General features: G+C 33.3%; 2 protein-coding genes and 1 pseudogene across 3 annotated transcripts; 1 reads left to right on the top strand and 2 right to left on the bottom strand.

Annotated features, from left to right (window-relative positions):
- The first annotated feature begins 1,967 nt into the window (after positions 1-1,967).
- On the top strand, positions 1,968-7,304 carry AMS (basic helix-loop-helix (bHLH) DNA-binding superfamily protein). The gene is made up of 10 exons (XM_078990819.1): positions 1,968-2,167; positions 2,302-2,348; positions 3,641-3,742; positions 3,843-4,019; positions 4,136-4,214; positions 4,328-4,396; positions 4,823-5,518; positions 6,147-6,455; positions 6,631-6,807; positions 6,955-7,304. Exons 3-10 carry the CDS (start codon positions 3,645-3,647, stop codon positions 7,198-7,200), a joined length of 1,851 nt encoding a protein of 616 aa, XP_078846945.1. The 5' UTR covers positions 1,968-2,167; positions 2,302-2,348; positions 3,641-3,644; the 3' UTR covers positions 7,201-7,304.
- Positions 7,305-7,355: 51 nt separating this feature from the next.
- On the bottom strand, positions 7,356-8,125 carry LOC145042406 (uncharacterized). The gene has a single exon (XM_078990820.1). The coding sequence runs from the start codon at positions 7,976-7,978 to the stop codon at positions 7,556-7,558; it is 423 nt and encodes a 140-aa protein (XP_078846946.1). The 5' UTR covers positions 7,979-8,125; the 3' UTR covers positions 7,356-7,555.
- A 2,903-nt stretch (positions 8,126-11,028) lies between these two features.
- Positions 11,029-15,305, bottom strand: LOC145042404 (protein ROLLING AND ERECT LEAF 2-like; annotated as a pseudogene). The gene is made up of 4 exons (XR_013680651.1): positions 13,960-15,305; positions 12,861-13,081; positions 12,339-12,562; positions 11,029-12,184 (listed from the first exon to the last, which is right to left on the bottom strand). The product of XR_013680651.1 is annotated as a protein ROLLING AND ERECT LEAF 2-like (transcript).
- Between the last annotated feature and the right edge of the window lie 323 nt (positions 15,306-15,628).

The raw sequence follows: 15,628 nt of genomic DNA, 5'->3' as shown, positions 1-15,628 counted from the left end.
CATGATTTCAGCCAAACTAAGTCGATCAAGATCTTTTGTTTTCTTGATGACAACAACATTCATATCCCATTTCTTTGGGAGAAAGTTAAGCAACTTCTTGTTGACTTCTGATCTTGGCACTAAAACACCAGTTGAACTCATCTCAGTGGTGAGTGTGATAAAGCGTTGTAGTTGAACTTCCAAAGTGTCTCCAAGAATGTGATTAAACATATTGAATTTCTGTCTCAGCATGTCTTAACGGCTTCGTTTCATATCCTCATTCCCTTCATACACTTCAATCAAAGCCTCCCAAAGTGCCTTTGCAGACGTGTATTCACGAAATCCTTGAGCAATTTCTGGTGACAAAGTCATAGTAAGAGTAGCAAGTGCTCTTTCTTGCTGTTCAATTTTATCGAATTCTTCATCAGTATACTCTTCGACAGCCTTGTCAAGGATCGTTTTATCCGAAAGTATTGTGGTGATTCTGATAGGTCCCTTCAAAATACATCTCCAAATTTTAAAATCTTTCTTCTTGATATATTTCTCCATACGATACTTCTATTCCGAAAACCCCTCAACCGATAACAAACGAGGGATGCGAGTGGTAGTGTCCATAACCGAATCAAGTTATGATGAGAATTTTGTGAATCCATTTTTTTAATATATTTTTTTAATTTTTTCTTGATTAAAAGAAAATATACTTGAACAAAAAATTAAAATATGAGAACTTGTTTACGGCCGTAATCAATTCACACTAGTTTACGGTGGAAAGTTGTTTACAATCGTATACTCAAATATAGTTTGATAGATTACGGTCAGGCAATAGTTTCCGGTCCTTGAAGATTAACTGTTTACGACTATCGAAAATTAGCTATTTACGGCCTTTGAAGATCAACGAATTACAGCTGTATAAAATGTTTATGGATGTACTCCCTTCAACACCAATAACCATAAACTCACAGAACTGATGAGAACAAGTGTTTTTCGTACTGATTCTGATTCCCTTAGCCGTGACTATTCGAACAAATGCAAATTCTTTCAACCGTAAACTCCACTAAAGTTGTTTTGACACCATATTTGCTCTGATACCAATTGTAAGGTCCCAATTATGAACATCAAAACTAGTGATCAAAACAAACAATAGCAAGAATGAGTAGAAGAACAAGATGATCAAGCAATGCACATGTTCATTCACTAAAACGTCAAGTACACCTTGAAGATACACACACACTGACTGTAAACAGTTGTGATTCGTCACTCAGTACATCAACCTTCTGACACACTCTGACACAAACTATATATAAGGAACAACTGGCCGTAACAGGTTTACGGCCGTAAACAGGACTCTAAAACAAACTATATATAGGGAACGACTGACCGTAAACCTGTTTACGGCCGTAAACACCAACTCAACCGTAAACTATACCAAAATCAACAATACATGACCAAGAACTTGTTAAGACCTATACATATCATTGCCTAGCCCAAACCACTAAATAATGAACTATCACATATAAAAACCATAACTAACTTTACACTTTGGCATCTAATTATTTTTTTTTGAATGTGCATCCTACGACATACCACCAAGAATTTTAGGAGATGGTAGCCATTTCGTAGTCCTATCTTTTGCATCCTTAGAAGACTTTATAATATGTAATGAAATTATAAAATGTTTGTAACATGAAACAACTCCATCTAAGAGCTTACAACTAAGATTGATCTGAAATAATTTATATTGATCAATTCCAATCATTAAATCATGCATGATATATATACGAAATGTGGTAAAAGCGAATCCTGAATTTCATTCCACCCAATTCCATCAATCTCTAATAAAATAAACATGCTCTAATATAGTTCTTTAGTTAAAAAAATTAATAAAAAAGTAGTTTAAGTTTAATTTATACGCCATCTTAGGTCATGCAATCTGAGCTGCTCCCATCCTAACAGCACATATTTCTCCAATTACACAAGAACTTAGTTTCTTGATCTCTCTCTCATGCATCATCTACACTTCACCTACCCTCAAAAACATCTCCATATAAAATTCAAAACCTACTTTCATCTTCGTATGTCTTTGCAAAAACCCTAATTCTATCTCCTCGTTTTCGATGCTTTTTTTGCTTGGGATTAATGTTTTTCATCATGAGATCATAAGATATTTGAAGATGATGAAGAACATGAGGTGGGTATCTTCTAGTTGTTAACCATTGCTGTCAAAAAAAGAAGGCCCTCACCTGCTTTTAGTTGTTTGTACTTTGAGTGAGTGGTGTTTCATCATTTAATTTTGGGGTTAACTTTTCTCTACATTTGTTTCAGTCAAAGGAGGATCATAACATCATAAGAGTGATCAACAAGCTTAATTTGTAAGTGGCGTATACATTTGATTTTTTGTCAAATTTTGTGATAGAACGAGTACCTTTTTAAATTTGGATTTGTCTTTGGTAGATAAGTCTTATATGGTTTCTTCATTTATAGAGTATTTATAAATACATGAAGCACTTATTAGTCTTTTAACATTTGAAAATTTATGTAGCTTGTTATTAATATTAATGGTATACATGTTACTTTTCCTAGAATCGTTTTGGACGAAATTTCTCAGAAAAATTTAGGGTTTCATCGTTTACATATATAATATTTGTATATGGTTTTCTTAAATCTTTGTACAAAATAGATGAAATTTATAATAGTTTGCTTTTAAGAGTTTTCGTACATACTTTCTTTGTATTTTGAATTCAAATTCACACATTATTTGTATAAGATATATGTAAAGAGCCTTTATGACGAAAATATAGATTTCAACATGCATAAAGAAATATAGAAGGGAACGTGTCTGCCAGATGTGATAAGATCACACACTAAGAATTTGTATTAAAAATTTCCTTTAAGCCATCTTTGTTTACAAACCACAACTTTTCCTATATTAATTATGAAGTACATGTGAATATTGGTTGTTGTTAATAGTATTATTACATATGTTTCTTGTATTTTGAATTCTAGTGTAATTAGATTTATATAAAAAAATAAATAAATAAATAAATAAAAAACCTCTTTAGGGGTTTCTTCATTTACAAATAAAACGAACTCGTCGCTAGAGAAGTAAATGTGTATTATCAACGGATTTAGAAAGCGTCGCTAAAATCAATTTATAGTAGCGTTACCATTTTCTATTTTAGATGATCACCAAAAGACATGCATTTCCTTTTAGGGAAATTTTGTTTTCAAATATGCCTATTTGCCCATTAATTTTTTACACGACATAACAGAGAATACTTCCCATGTTTCAAAAGTTTTCTATTATTTTGTCTTCCGAAATGATATTCTAGTTCTAAGTATTTTATTATTTATTAGTCGAAAACTTATTTAATTACGATAAAAAAAAAAAAAAAAAAATTGTGTTTCTTTTTCTTTCAATTTCATGGTTAATTTCTTTTCTTCGCTTACAAAATTGTCTGTTTTTCTTTGTTTACTTTCTTTCTTAGGGTCTATATCATTAAGTAGAACCACGTAAACCAGTATATCCATCATAGATACACATACACATGACATTTACATGTATGTATATGTATATGTATATATACATATACGTGTATATATGGATATTTATGTATATGACCTTCACTAGGGCCTCTCTTATTGTGTTTTATTTTGGGTGTAGGGAGATGGAAGTGCTTCAAGAGGTAATGGAGAGGCTAAGATCAATTGTGGGTCCTGAAAGTTGGGATTACTGTGTGCTTTGGAAACCAAGTAAAGATCAAAGGTACATACATACATACATACATACATACACATACATGTGTGTTGATGGGGTGTGATAAATTTAAGAAAAGTGGTGATCATTAAAATGTGAAATGAATTAGGTTGATTGAATGGGCGGATTGCTGCTGTTCTGGGAGCAATGGAAGCCATGGAAATGGTGGAGACGATGAACAACAAGTGCTCTTTCAGTGCAAAGATGTCACCTTCAATCACTCAACCACGGATGCTTGCCACCTTCTTTCACTTTTACCTTCTTCCATGCCTTATGATCACTCTGGGTTAAATTTCTTCTCTTAATTTTTCTTTCTTCTAGTATATTTTCTTTTGTAATATATTTGAGTAATCAGACTATTTAATATTTTTTCCTTTGGTTTACTAAATTTATGTTCATCAGGATATATGGACAAACCATGATATCTAATCAACCACGATGGCTAAACTTTTCCAATAGCTCCAATACTGATTTTTCTGAGGTAAAATTAACCATCGATATTTACCCAATTTTATTCCAAGCAACTTTAACTTTTACTGTATAAGTTACTGTTGTTACACCAATATTAATTACGTAATTTCACTTGTATTGCAGGATAATCTTGGGACCAAAGCTTTGATTCCTGTTCCAATTGGACTTGTTGAACTCTTTGTATCTAAACAAGTAACTTTTTTTTACTTTAGAAAGCCTTGATATGTTACATATGAAACAACGAGAATATGATGAATCAATATGATTAATTTGAGAACTAGTAGCAAAATATTGTTGATTTGTTTATTATAGCACTCAACTTCCATTTCCTCATATTACAAAATTTGTAATTTCAAAATCTACGACAAAGCAATTCTCACTACTATACTTAGGTAGGGTTAATAAGGTATAATGCCCTAATTGTGGAAAATTATAAAAAAGTTGTGTAGTAGAAGTACATGAATAGAGTGTTAAAAGTATGTTGTTGTTTCTTGAATTTAGCATTTTGTTTATCATAAATAACAAGAATGGAAACTATGTGCTTTCGCCTTTAAAAGAGAAAATGAACTCAAGATTTCCTTGCAGGATTTTTTCTCAAATATATGTTATTGTATGTAGATACCTGAAGATCAAAGCATCATTGATTTTGTGACCACTCTATTCAACATGTCACTAGAACAACACCCTATCTTGAACACGAACAACAATGTGGATTCAAGCTTCTCGGTAAACATGGACAATTTAGACAATGAAGAATCAAAGGATTACATAGCTCAAGTACTTGACGACCAAAAAGATCCAAATAACCATTTCCAACCACCGATTTCTCCGGCGACCATGTTAGAAAACCTAAACCTCTCACCCCACAATATCTCTGATAATCATTTGCATCCGATGAACTTCTTGCAACAATTCAACTATGGTGAAAATCGAAATGGCAAGAACATGTTCTTGGAAGGCACGAGTGAGCCGATGATGATGAACAATGATGACCCTTTTGACCCTAATTCGGAGGAGAATGTAGGGTTTGACCATGAGATTGATATGGCGTTGCAAGGGCAAATGATGGGTGAGAATATGAACAAGGGGCACCTCATGGAGCCGTTGGAGAATGGTGCAAAGAAGCAAGGGGACATGAATCGTTCGGATTCTATCTCTGATTGTAGTGATCAAAATGATGAAGAAGATGATCCAAAATGTCGGAGGAGGAATGGAAAACCACAGTCGAAGAACCTTATGGCGGAGCGTAAGAGACGAAAGAAGCTTAATGATCGCCTCTATACTCTTCGTTCTTTAGTACCCAAAATCACCAAGGTACACTTAAAAGCTATAGTTATCATATGCGTTTGATTATCAAGTTAAATGGCAGTCTAATAAATGATGTTAAAAAATATTTAAGAAACTGATTCCATATTTAGAAAATGGTAGGAAAAATATAAATGACAAATCTATAAATAATTTGGGCTTGATGAATAAAATCTCATTTTTCTTAGGTTTTTTTTTTTTTTCTATTAAGTCGTTCTTTTTTTGCATTATGTCAAAAAAATAAATAAATAAATAAATCCATTTATACCTTAGCATATTAATCATGTTTATTTTTATGTTTATTAAGTAAAAAAAAATATCACCCTAATAACACTAACAGTCAAATGTACCCATAACGGATCATTTGAGCTTTGTTTTTGTAATAGGATAAAGCCTCAATACTCGAGGATGCGATCGAGAAACCCTCATTTATCTCACTTTCTCTATTGAGTTGTAATTTGTATGTTAAGCTAAAATGAGAAAGCCTCATTTATCTCACTTTCTCTATTGAGTTGTTATTTGTATGTTAAGCTAAAAGAAAACACTTATATGTAGCCTACATGATTAAGTCATGTTCATGTTAAGTTTATTAAGTAAAAAAGTATCACCAATATGACATTGAGTTATGTTATGGTAGTTGGATAGAGCCTCGATACTAAAAGATGCAATCGAGTATGTGATGGAGTTGAAGAGACAAGTAGAAGAACTCCAAAATGAGTTAGAAGAGAACTCCGATGACGAGGGTACCACAAATAACCAAAGCACAATTGTTGAACAAGAGGTGATGCATGGCAATGGAAGCAACCTAAAACGTAGGTTTAGCCATGGACAAGGGATGTTCGTGAATGGTCATCAATTAGAAGCTTATTCAGGCATTGGTGCCATTGATGTCCCGAAACATACACCAGACACTGAAGGTGCTAACGAAAAAGGGCAACAAATGGAGGTAAAACAAACGCGTTATTTCATTTTTTTCTTGATAAATAATATGTAAAATAACATCTTAGAAAATCACAACAAAAACAAAAAACAAAGTGGAAGTTGCATCCTTAGATGGAAACACCATATGAGTGTTGACTAGAAAACTTTCTAACTCATTTCTCTATTCATGTTTTGCATAGCCACAAGTGGAAGTTGCATCCTTAGATGGAAACGAATTTTACGTGAAGGTATTTTGTGAGCACAAACCAGGAGAATTTGTGAGGTTAATGGAAGCATTCAATTCTCTAGGACTCGAAGTGACAAATGTGAATGTTACTAGCTTCAGATGTTTGGTTTTGAATGTCTTCAAAGTTGAGGTAAGCACATAAACAAAAACCACTCCACTTCTCTTTTCGGTGTAAATGCAAGAAATAGCAACATACTTTCATTTATTTGTTTATTAGCATTCTACTTTAATGAAGAGTTATAAGTTTATTGACATATATTTGTGTTTGTTGTAACAGAGGAAAGATAGTGAAATGGTGCAAGCAGACCATGTCAGGGAATCCCTGCTTGAGATAACACGAAACCCATCTAGAGGGTGGCCGGAAACCACCACCAAAGCACCAGAAAATGGGCATGGCATGGCGGACCACCAACTCCACCACCATCATCACAACCACAATCATCACCACAACCACCATTCCCACCTCCATAACCACCAGAAACCACAGTACCACTACAATGCAATTTATCAAGTTCTTAACTGAAGTGTTCAAAACACTTTTTAGTTTCAATGTTTTAGCTTCATATGAAACAAATGATCTGTTGTCTACTTGTCCTACTTTCCATCAATAAATTGCAGTTTCTGATACTATAATTTGCTATTCAATGGAGATAATTGTACAGTTTCTTGATAATAGTATCACATAATCGTACATAAGTGGTGTTTATTAATCAACGAAGAAGAGTCATTAAGCACAACATCAAAATAATTGTACAAAACGATCAACTATGGCATCCAGCAAAACTCAGTATCCTTTTCTAACAAGAACAATTCACAATCCCTAAGTTTTTGGTGATAAAAAGCACTTCTGATTCATAAAGATGAAATAAGATGATCAGTCATACACTGCTTTTAATTATTTGTCTCCTTGCTAAAAACTTTGCTATGGAAGGAGTGAGAGCAATTGTGATTGGAACCCTTACCGGAAAGAGAGCCTTATTACAGAGAACAGCCAGCGCCAGTGCACCGCCGCTCGATGCCGCTAGTTCAGCCGTCCGATTCCTCGGTTTCACTTCCTGATTTGATTGGGACATAGTTGCAACTTCTCCTTCCGTTTCTTCTTTTGGGCCTCCCATACCGACTTTTTCGAGGATTGATTCAAGCTGTTTGAAACGAACCATTTCCAGAGCGGATTCGACGTCGACGTTGTTTTTTATAGCAACGTATAAACCGGAGATGCTTGCGGCGGAGACGGAAAAGTGTACTCCGAGAGCTACCTTTCCGTACTTCTTTAATAACTCACGGAATCGACCTCCAGCCATTGATGTAAGAATTTCTTCGTGGATTTGATAGTCTAGGGTTTGTTAACAGGGTTTTAGATGTCGGAGAGGATGAAAAGTCGTTTGACGGGCGCCGCCGATGGTAGACTTTTCAGCATGCTATCGGGCTGGGCTTTATCGGTCCAAGGAAAGTGACCCAACCGTGTCATTGGTTTTATTTTCGCATAGTTTATTCAGCCTTTTGACAGATTGTTTTGTGTCAGATAGTTTATTCGGCGAATAGTTTCTAGCTAGGTATGTAAATGTAGGAGCGGAATAGTTTCTAATGCGATGTGGGTTTTGTTTTACGATTAAATTAAATATAAAAATGTATGTAATGATCTTCAAGGCGGGATCGATGAATAGGTTCGAGTGTCAATTAGTTTCATTTATTGAATAATGAAGTTTATTTTTCAACGTCAATTTCTTTTCGACTATTATTTTTGTAGTTATTAATTTCTATTACGGAAATTAGTTTTATTTGGTGATTTGTTTGGATTCGATAGACAACTATTTTTTTTTTTTTTTTGGCAAGTGTGGTATTCAAAAGTATGCAATGCAACAATAAATATATTTTACCTTTCAATGACACACACTATTTTATAATTTTTTTTTTTACATTAATTAAAAAATCTTATTTTATTTATTTTTATTTTTTAAACCACAACACACATATCTTATCTGTAGATTGAAAGATACATTGTGTCTTGATATCAAAATAAATCAAATTAAACTTTTTCAAATGTTTTTTAATATTTGAATATATAATTAAACATAGAAAACATAAAATAGTTTTACTATAAAAGATTTCTTAAATAATCATATTATCATAATATATATATATATATATATATATATATATATATATATATATATATATATATTCATATTTGATTATGTGTATAAGAATCATATTAGATGATTTTGATAATTATTTAAAAAGTATTATTGAACTATTATTATAAAAAAATTATTAATAACCAAGTAAACAAATATTATTTTTATATTTTTATCAGAAAATATTGCTTATGATTGTCCAAAACATTAATAGCTCCTTTAATTTGGAACAGAAAATGAAAAATAATTAAATACATGAATACATGAAATTTTCAAAGAACAATTTCTATAATGTTATAATATAATTTGAGTTTAACATGTGAGTTATAAAATATTGAAATCTAAACTACCCTTCATGTATTCTAAGAACATTGTACAAAAGTAGTTGTTAGAAAAGTTAGCCATGAAAAATAAATATGATGCTTTGTGGATGGGCATAACGGTCATCGCCAAAGCTCCTATGGAACATGAAGTAGCCTATATTTCTATTACAAAGTCAGAAGTAAAACAACATTGTATGAACAGTGGAAAAAAGAAATTACTGACATATGCATACATAAAAACCAAAGAAAAGGGAACCTCGCATATCACTTTGATGCGAGTCCTTTCTTATGTTAGAAGTAAACCAACACTATATTTCTTGTCCATTTTATTAGTTTAATAAAAATAAGTAATTGATAATGAAATATCTTATTAAAAAAAACGTTGCAAATGACCATTTCTTACAGAAAAATAATCACTGCCACCAGCTTTCTTATTCTCAATGCAGACACATTCGAAATTGGATTCATATAAAAGCACAAGTTTAAATAGACGTGAACCAAATTTATGTTTGTAAGAAAATGAAAACAGGGGTGCACACATACATAAGCTACAATCAAAAGGAATCACAATGAATCATAAATTAGTTGCATTATTTAATCTCAAAGAAATTTGTTTCACATCATTAATTATAGGTCAACTGAATCATAAACAGTCAAACAACACAATAAGTAAATTAATATAGTAGATCTCAGTAGACATGTATAAGCATAAAAGTACATTCCAAGACTTGGGTTGACTTTATATTAGCTTGACCATTCTCTTTTGCATACCCTCCATCTCCATTACCTACAAATCGAGTAAAAGAGAAAAGTCAAGCTTGACGTTATTTGTGCATAATTCTGTGAAGCAAAAAACTCATTTAATACTTTAAAGTCAAATTCAAATATAAATGCTTGTATGCACTCCTTAATCAAACCAACTTCTGAAAGAGACCTTTTTTTATAGTCAATTATCAGTTTCCATCATAGGAATTGTAATGTAGTCCATTGGAAGAGCATGCAAATAAGAACATTGTGGTTAAATGTTGTGTTACATGCAGAAGGAGATTGTGTTTGTTGTCAAGGACGATGGAAGGTGGCAGAAGTTATGGTCCTTCACAACACTTAAAACTCTTCCACTCCACAATCCATCCACCTTACAACCCTTACACTTTACCCCCTCCATCCTCTTCAGTCCAAGAACAACTGGAAACTAAAGGGGATTCAACTGCCATCAATCTTCAATGTTATTAAGATCTTTAGCCAAAAAACACCCATTCTTCAAAATTTAAGACAGACTAACCCCATTTAAAATAAACAACCTATATGTATAATTTATGAAAACTGTTTCGCCCTTTTCCCAATTCATCTTATTATTCAACAAACAACAAAGCCAAATTTAACTACATTCAAAACTTCTTGCTTCAATAACCATTGCTAGCTACGAGATATTAAAAAAATAGATCTGGAGCTAACTCATAACAACTTATATATATATATATATATATATATATATATATATATATATATATATATATATATATATATATATATATATATATATATATATATATATATATTATGCAACAAAATCAAACCACATGGACAATCCGAATAAAAAAAAATAGGGACCAAACATATAATTTTAACCAAACCATAGGGACCATTTCAATAATTTACTCCATTATCAATATATTTACCGAATAGAGGAAGGAGGGCACGTGGAGAAGACGACACCACGCCGCTGTAATCACCACAGGAGGATGCCGTGTGGAGTGGCACAATATTTGAGTATCTACTCCTGATTTTCAAATTTCTTAATTCTTCTTGACTAAAATCTTCCTTTTTGATTTACAACCACCGAGAATATGAACTTTTTAACAGATTAATATCAAACCCAAATGAACAATAAACTGCAGAAAGCTACTCAACAAATACACAATAGAACCCTGTTTCCTTCAGAAAAACAGAGACTACTACTTACAAACCAATTGCCCACTTGAATCTCCAACTTTCTCTACAACTTCTTGGAACTTATTACCAATAAAGATTGCAAGAAATTAGGAAATTTCAGTTCTTACCAACAAAATTGTGAGCAAAAACACCAAACCCTAATCAAATCAAGAAGAAAAAACCACTTCTTGATCACCTTAAACAAATCCAACTAATCATCTAAAGTCTAAACCAATATTATCTCAGCAAGCAGCTTCGATCGCAATCTAATGTACAACAATCACCACTAAACTAACCATTAATCAATTAATAAAAAAAACCTATCATCTCATACTCTCATCTTCTTCCTGAGAAGAGCCAACAAGATCATTATACATCTTTATCGACCCTTTTGAGAACTCAATTGACGCCTCAAAAATCCGACAAAATCCCGTTTGGAATCCATTCAATGTGATCCTCTGAGTCTCTTGCATATAAATTTGATGTTTTCCTCTCTCTGATTCCACTTTTTCCCTAAACCCATCTAAAAAATCCTTCCTTTCTTTCAAATAATCTGCCCGATGATCAACCCCAATCTCACACAGTTCAAGATTCGGCTCAAAAACCCGGTTTTCAGTCTTCTGAAAAGCAAGAATCTTGCGATCGAGTTTTTTTTGACAAACTATCGACTTTCCTCTTCTGGTCTTGTTCATTTCCTTGTTGTGTCCACAAAGAGTGTAAATCTTTTGAGAAGCTTTTCATGGCAAAGTAAACCGATTTATCAGGCAATTTATCCATCAAATTAAACCAATCTTGGCAAATCATGAGCAATCGAGGCCCATTTATTGTTTGAAAAGGTTGCGATGTGTTTCGGCTTTTTGAGTAGAATTCTATTTCAGGTACTATGAACTTTGAAAGCCAATTGTAAAGAGCTCCAACGTATTGTTTTTGTGCAGTGAGATATTCTCTGAAGCATGTCCTCCAGTTTTGAAGCTCAGCCTCTAGCTATAGAGTTGCAAGACGATGAGTGTTGTTTGAGAATTTTCCAAACGTTGGACAAGTGAATAGTTTGACTTCAATCATGATCTTGTTTTGGATTTCATGTGATTCCAACATAATCTTCCACATGTTCATCGTGCTGCATAAAATATGAAACGGGGTATCAAAAAGATTGCTTCTTTAGCCTAAAAGATTGTATCTTTTAACAATGTACCATCTTTATTGCGTCTAGTACAAGTATCAAATGCATGAGTATGTGGAAATTTACTTGTTATTAACTATTAAGTACTTACCCATGTAAGAGTTCAATGATTTGAGGCTGCAATTCTTCATCTCTGAGTTTCTCAATTCTTTCAGAGATTGATTCAGCACTTCGAATTGCAACCAAAATCCTGTTATACAAATCTTTAACTGCAGCTTGTGTTTTGTCTATTGAAACTCCCTCATCCCCCTTCACATCTTGATTCCTCAATTGGCTGCATTTTCTATCGTATAACTTCCGAGTGTTGTCTCCCGCCTATGAATTATGCAAATGTTTCAACGACTATTAACTAAATGTCTAAAATACCCTTCAGAAAAAGCTACCTCTGTTTTTATCGAGGTCAAACATACAGTTTTTCAAATTATATATTGACTCGGATATTGAAAGATTAACCACCAATATTTTCTCTATTGATATTATATGTTAGATAGTTCAATGGGTAACAAATGTTTTCGTGTAATTTGAACAACTCACATAAATTTTTATATTAAAATTTTATGCGGTTTGACCAGAAAAGTCAATCACACAAAGACGATAGGATTATAGGAATTACCTTAACTTCTTCATATAGCTTCTTCTCCCAAGCATAAAGTCTTCCTAATGTTAATGTATGGCTTCCTGAATTCATTCCCCCTCCATCATCAAATAGATCATTATTGAATTCTGTCTATGTAGAAGCCGTTTTAGAATTTGACGCTACAAGAGTCTTACATGTTGTTAATCGATAGGATGTTGATCTGTGTGCGATTGCTTGAATGAGTTTAGTTGAGTTTTCTTCATAATTATATGACAATAATTATCACAATTATTAAATGAAAGAAAGGTACAGAAAAAGTAGATTTGTTAAGCTCACACCACATTTTAATTTGTGAATTCCTAAGTTTAACTCTAGAAAGTCAAAATATACAGATAATTCTTGAAAAGAAAAGGGTAATTCAAGAAACAAGAATAGGATAAGATAAGCATTAAACATGTGAAAGGTAATATTTATGTAGAATAGACTTCTTTTAGTTAAGAAAAAAGGAGTGACCTCATCAACTGCATGAGTTATATGTAGAGCTGACAATGGGTAAATAAGTAATTCACACATAAGCAATTACTGCAATTCTCATGGGTACTTTTTAAAGGGTCCACTTTTTTTTTTTTTGATCATTTTTCTTAATTATCCCCAACCTCACAAACAAGGTCCCATGAAAATTAAATGCAAAAAGTAGCTACAACAAATGAAACCTGAAATAATTAAGTACCCTTTTTGGTTTTTACTCCCATAATAAAGGAATAACGATATTGGTAAAGAAAAAAGCTTAAACAGAAGCATGTTCAATGAAACATGCAAAAAAACAATCATAAATGAAAATTTAACATTGACTTTAGATAATCAAACCAAATACTACTCAAGTAAGGCTTTTCTTACAGTTCTGTAGAGTAATTCTTATAAAATTGTAAATCATGTCAGAATATGATAAATTAATGTTCTTTTGAAAATCTTGATTAAAGAAGTGACATTTTTTGAGGAGAAAAATGGCAAATGAGAAGGAAATATCTACTCGCATAAGAAGACAAGTGAAGTTATGAAGAAGTAATTTGTACAAATTTGATTGAAAACCAACCAGGTGTGGGTTCATGATGTAAAAAGACGAAAAAGACCCTACCTTTTATTTCCTCTAAGCCAGATTGTGATTGGATCCTGTTAGATTCCAACATCTTGGATACACCTTTTCCAGAATCATAAATCCGTATAAAATAGTCTTCAATATCTTTCAATGCTTCCAACAACTCTCTTCCACTTTCGGGTGTATCAATGACTGTTATACCCTTTTGAGGTTCACCCTGGCTCACGTTAGCACAGTCCACTGTGGACCCTAGAACTTCACCCCCCACAACTTTCCTCTTTCTTTTCTTCACTCCCCCCACCACCTTGTTTTTCACTTCATCCACTCGCTCAACTTCTTCTTCAAGCTATGGTATCCCTTCTTCTTCCCTTACTACCCTCAAATCATCGTCAGAATTACGATTATACCCACTGATGACCTCTGGCCTCATCGTCACAAAAGGGTCAAAGAAATCCCACCCAAACTCCCTCTGTGGCGATGGCATCGATGGAATATTTGAAACTGGAGGAGGCATATGCATATGCATTGGCATTTGCATTCCCATATAAAAATACCCACAACTCTATACTTGTTCTCTTTCTCTCTCTACCTCCCTCTCTCTCTTAAACTTATCTTCTCTCTCTTCGTCTTCTTCTGAAGATGTTGAAGAGGAGGAGCAAGAACATGAACCAGACGCACATGCAGTGGCATCTTTATTCTTTTTGTTGGGTTCTTTAGAAAGGTTTTGTTGAAGAAACAAAGGGTTTGAAACAACCTTGTTCTCTTTAGGAGGAGATGGTGGTGGAAAAGTGATGAGAAATGGCGAAGAAGATGAAGAATGTCTGGCAACAAAAAGTCGTATGGCTGCTGAAACGCCATAAACTAATTGACAGTACCTAAAATGAGCTTCTGCAAGCGCGTACCTTTTCTTTACGGCTAACTTCAAGAAATGCTTTCTCTCTCTACAAATAGACACCACTTCCTCTTCTTCTTCTAACTTTGTAGCAACACACCCCATTATAAATATAAACCCTTGAAAAAAAAAATGAAAGGAATGGTTTTTAGAAGAATGAACGAAGGGTTTTACAGATTTTTAGTAGAAAAGTAATGGGTTTGCGTAAAAAAGGTATCTTTCTTTGAGGTTTTCAGAGGGAGTTCAAGAAAGTGTTGATTTTTAAAGGAGAAACAAACACATTTCGATTTTGAAGATCTGGGTGAGCTTTAGCTAAAAGAAATCTTGTTTGATAAAACCCCAAGAGAAACCCATGTCGCGGTATTCATTTTTCTGGAGAAAAAAGTTGGAGCTTGAGATACAGAGAAAGAGAGAAGAGAAATGGTAAAGCTAGGTTTTTTCTGAAAATGGCTTGTCAAACATAAGTGTGTATGAGAGAGAGAGAGAGAGAGAGGGGGGGGGGGGGGGGGGGGGTGGGGGGGGAGAGGAATGTGTGTGTTATATTTGTTTGAATTAACTCCTTACTGAAAACCCCAAATGCAGACTAATGATGTTGTATTGACTTGTATACTATTGATTTGAACTTGTACGTACTTCAGTAAGACCTCCATATACACCGAATTGGGACCTGTAATACTTATATTTTGGCCTCTTTGGCTTAGATTATATAAATTAGAGTAAATTACAGTTTTAGTCCCTACGATTAGTATTATCCTTCAGTTTTAGTCTAATTTTTAGATTTTTGATACGAGTGGTCCTTATGGTTTCTAAATCAGA

The sequence above is a fragment of the Lactuca saligna genome, chromosome 4 (assembly GCF_052625555.1).
Source record: "Lactuca saligna cultivar CGN05327 chromosome 4, ASM5262555v1, whole genome shotgun sequence".
Taxonomy (NCBI): domain Eukaryota; kingdom Viridiplantae; phylum Streptophyta; class Magnoliopsida; order Asterales; family Asteraceae; genus Lactuca; species Lactuca saligna.
Note: the sequence above shows the minus strand (reverse complement) of the source record. Positions and strands in the feature narration are given on the sequence as shown.

Coding starts and splice junctions, on each gene's coding strand:
- LOC145042406 (XM_078990820.1), bottom strand. CDS start 7,978: ATGGCTGGAGGTCGATTCCGTGAGTTATTAAAGAAGTACGGAAAGGTA.
- AMS (XM_078990819.1), top strand. CDS start 3,645: ATGGAAGTGCTTCAAGAGGTAATGGAGAGGCTAAGATCAATTGTGGGT. Junction 3,743..3,842: donor AAACCAAGTAAAGATCAAAG/GTACATACATAC, acceptor GAAATGAATTAG/GTTGATTGAATGGGCGGATT. Junction 4,215..4,327: donor CCAATACTGATTTTTCTGAG/GTAAAATTAACC, acceptor CTTGTATTGCAG/GATAATCTTGGGACCAAAGC.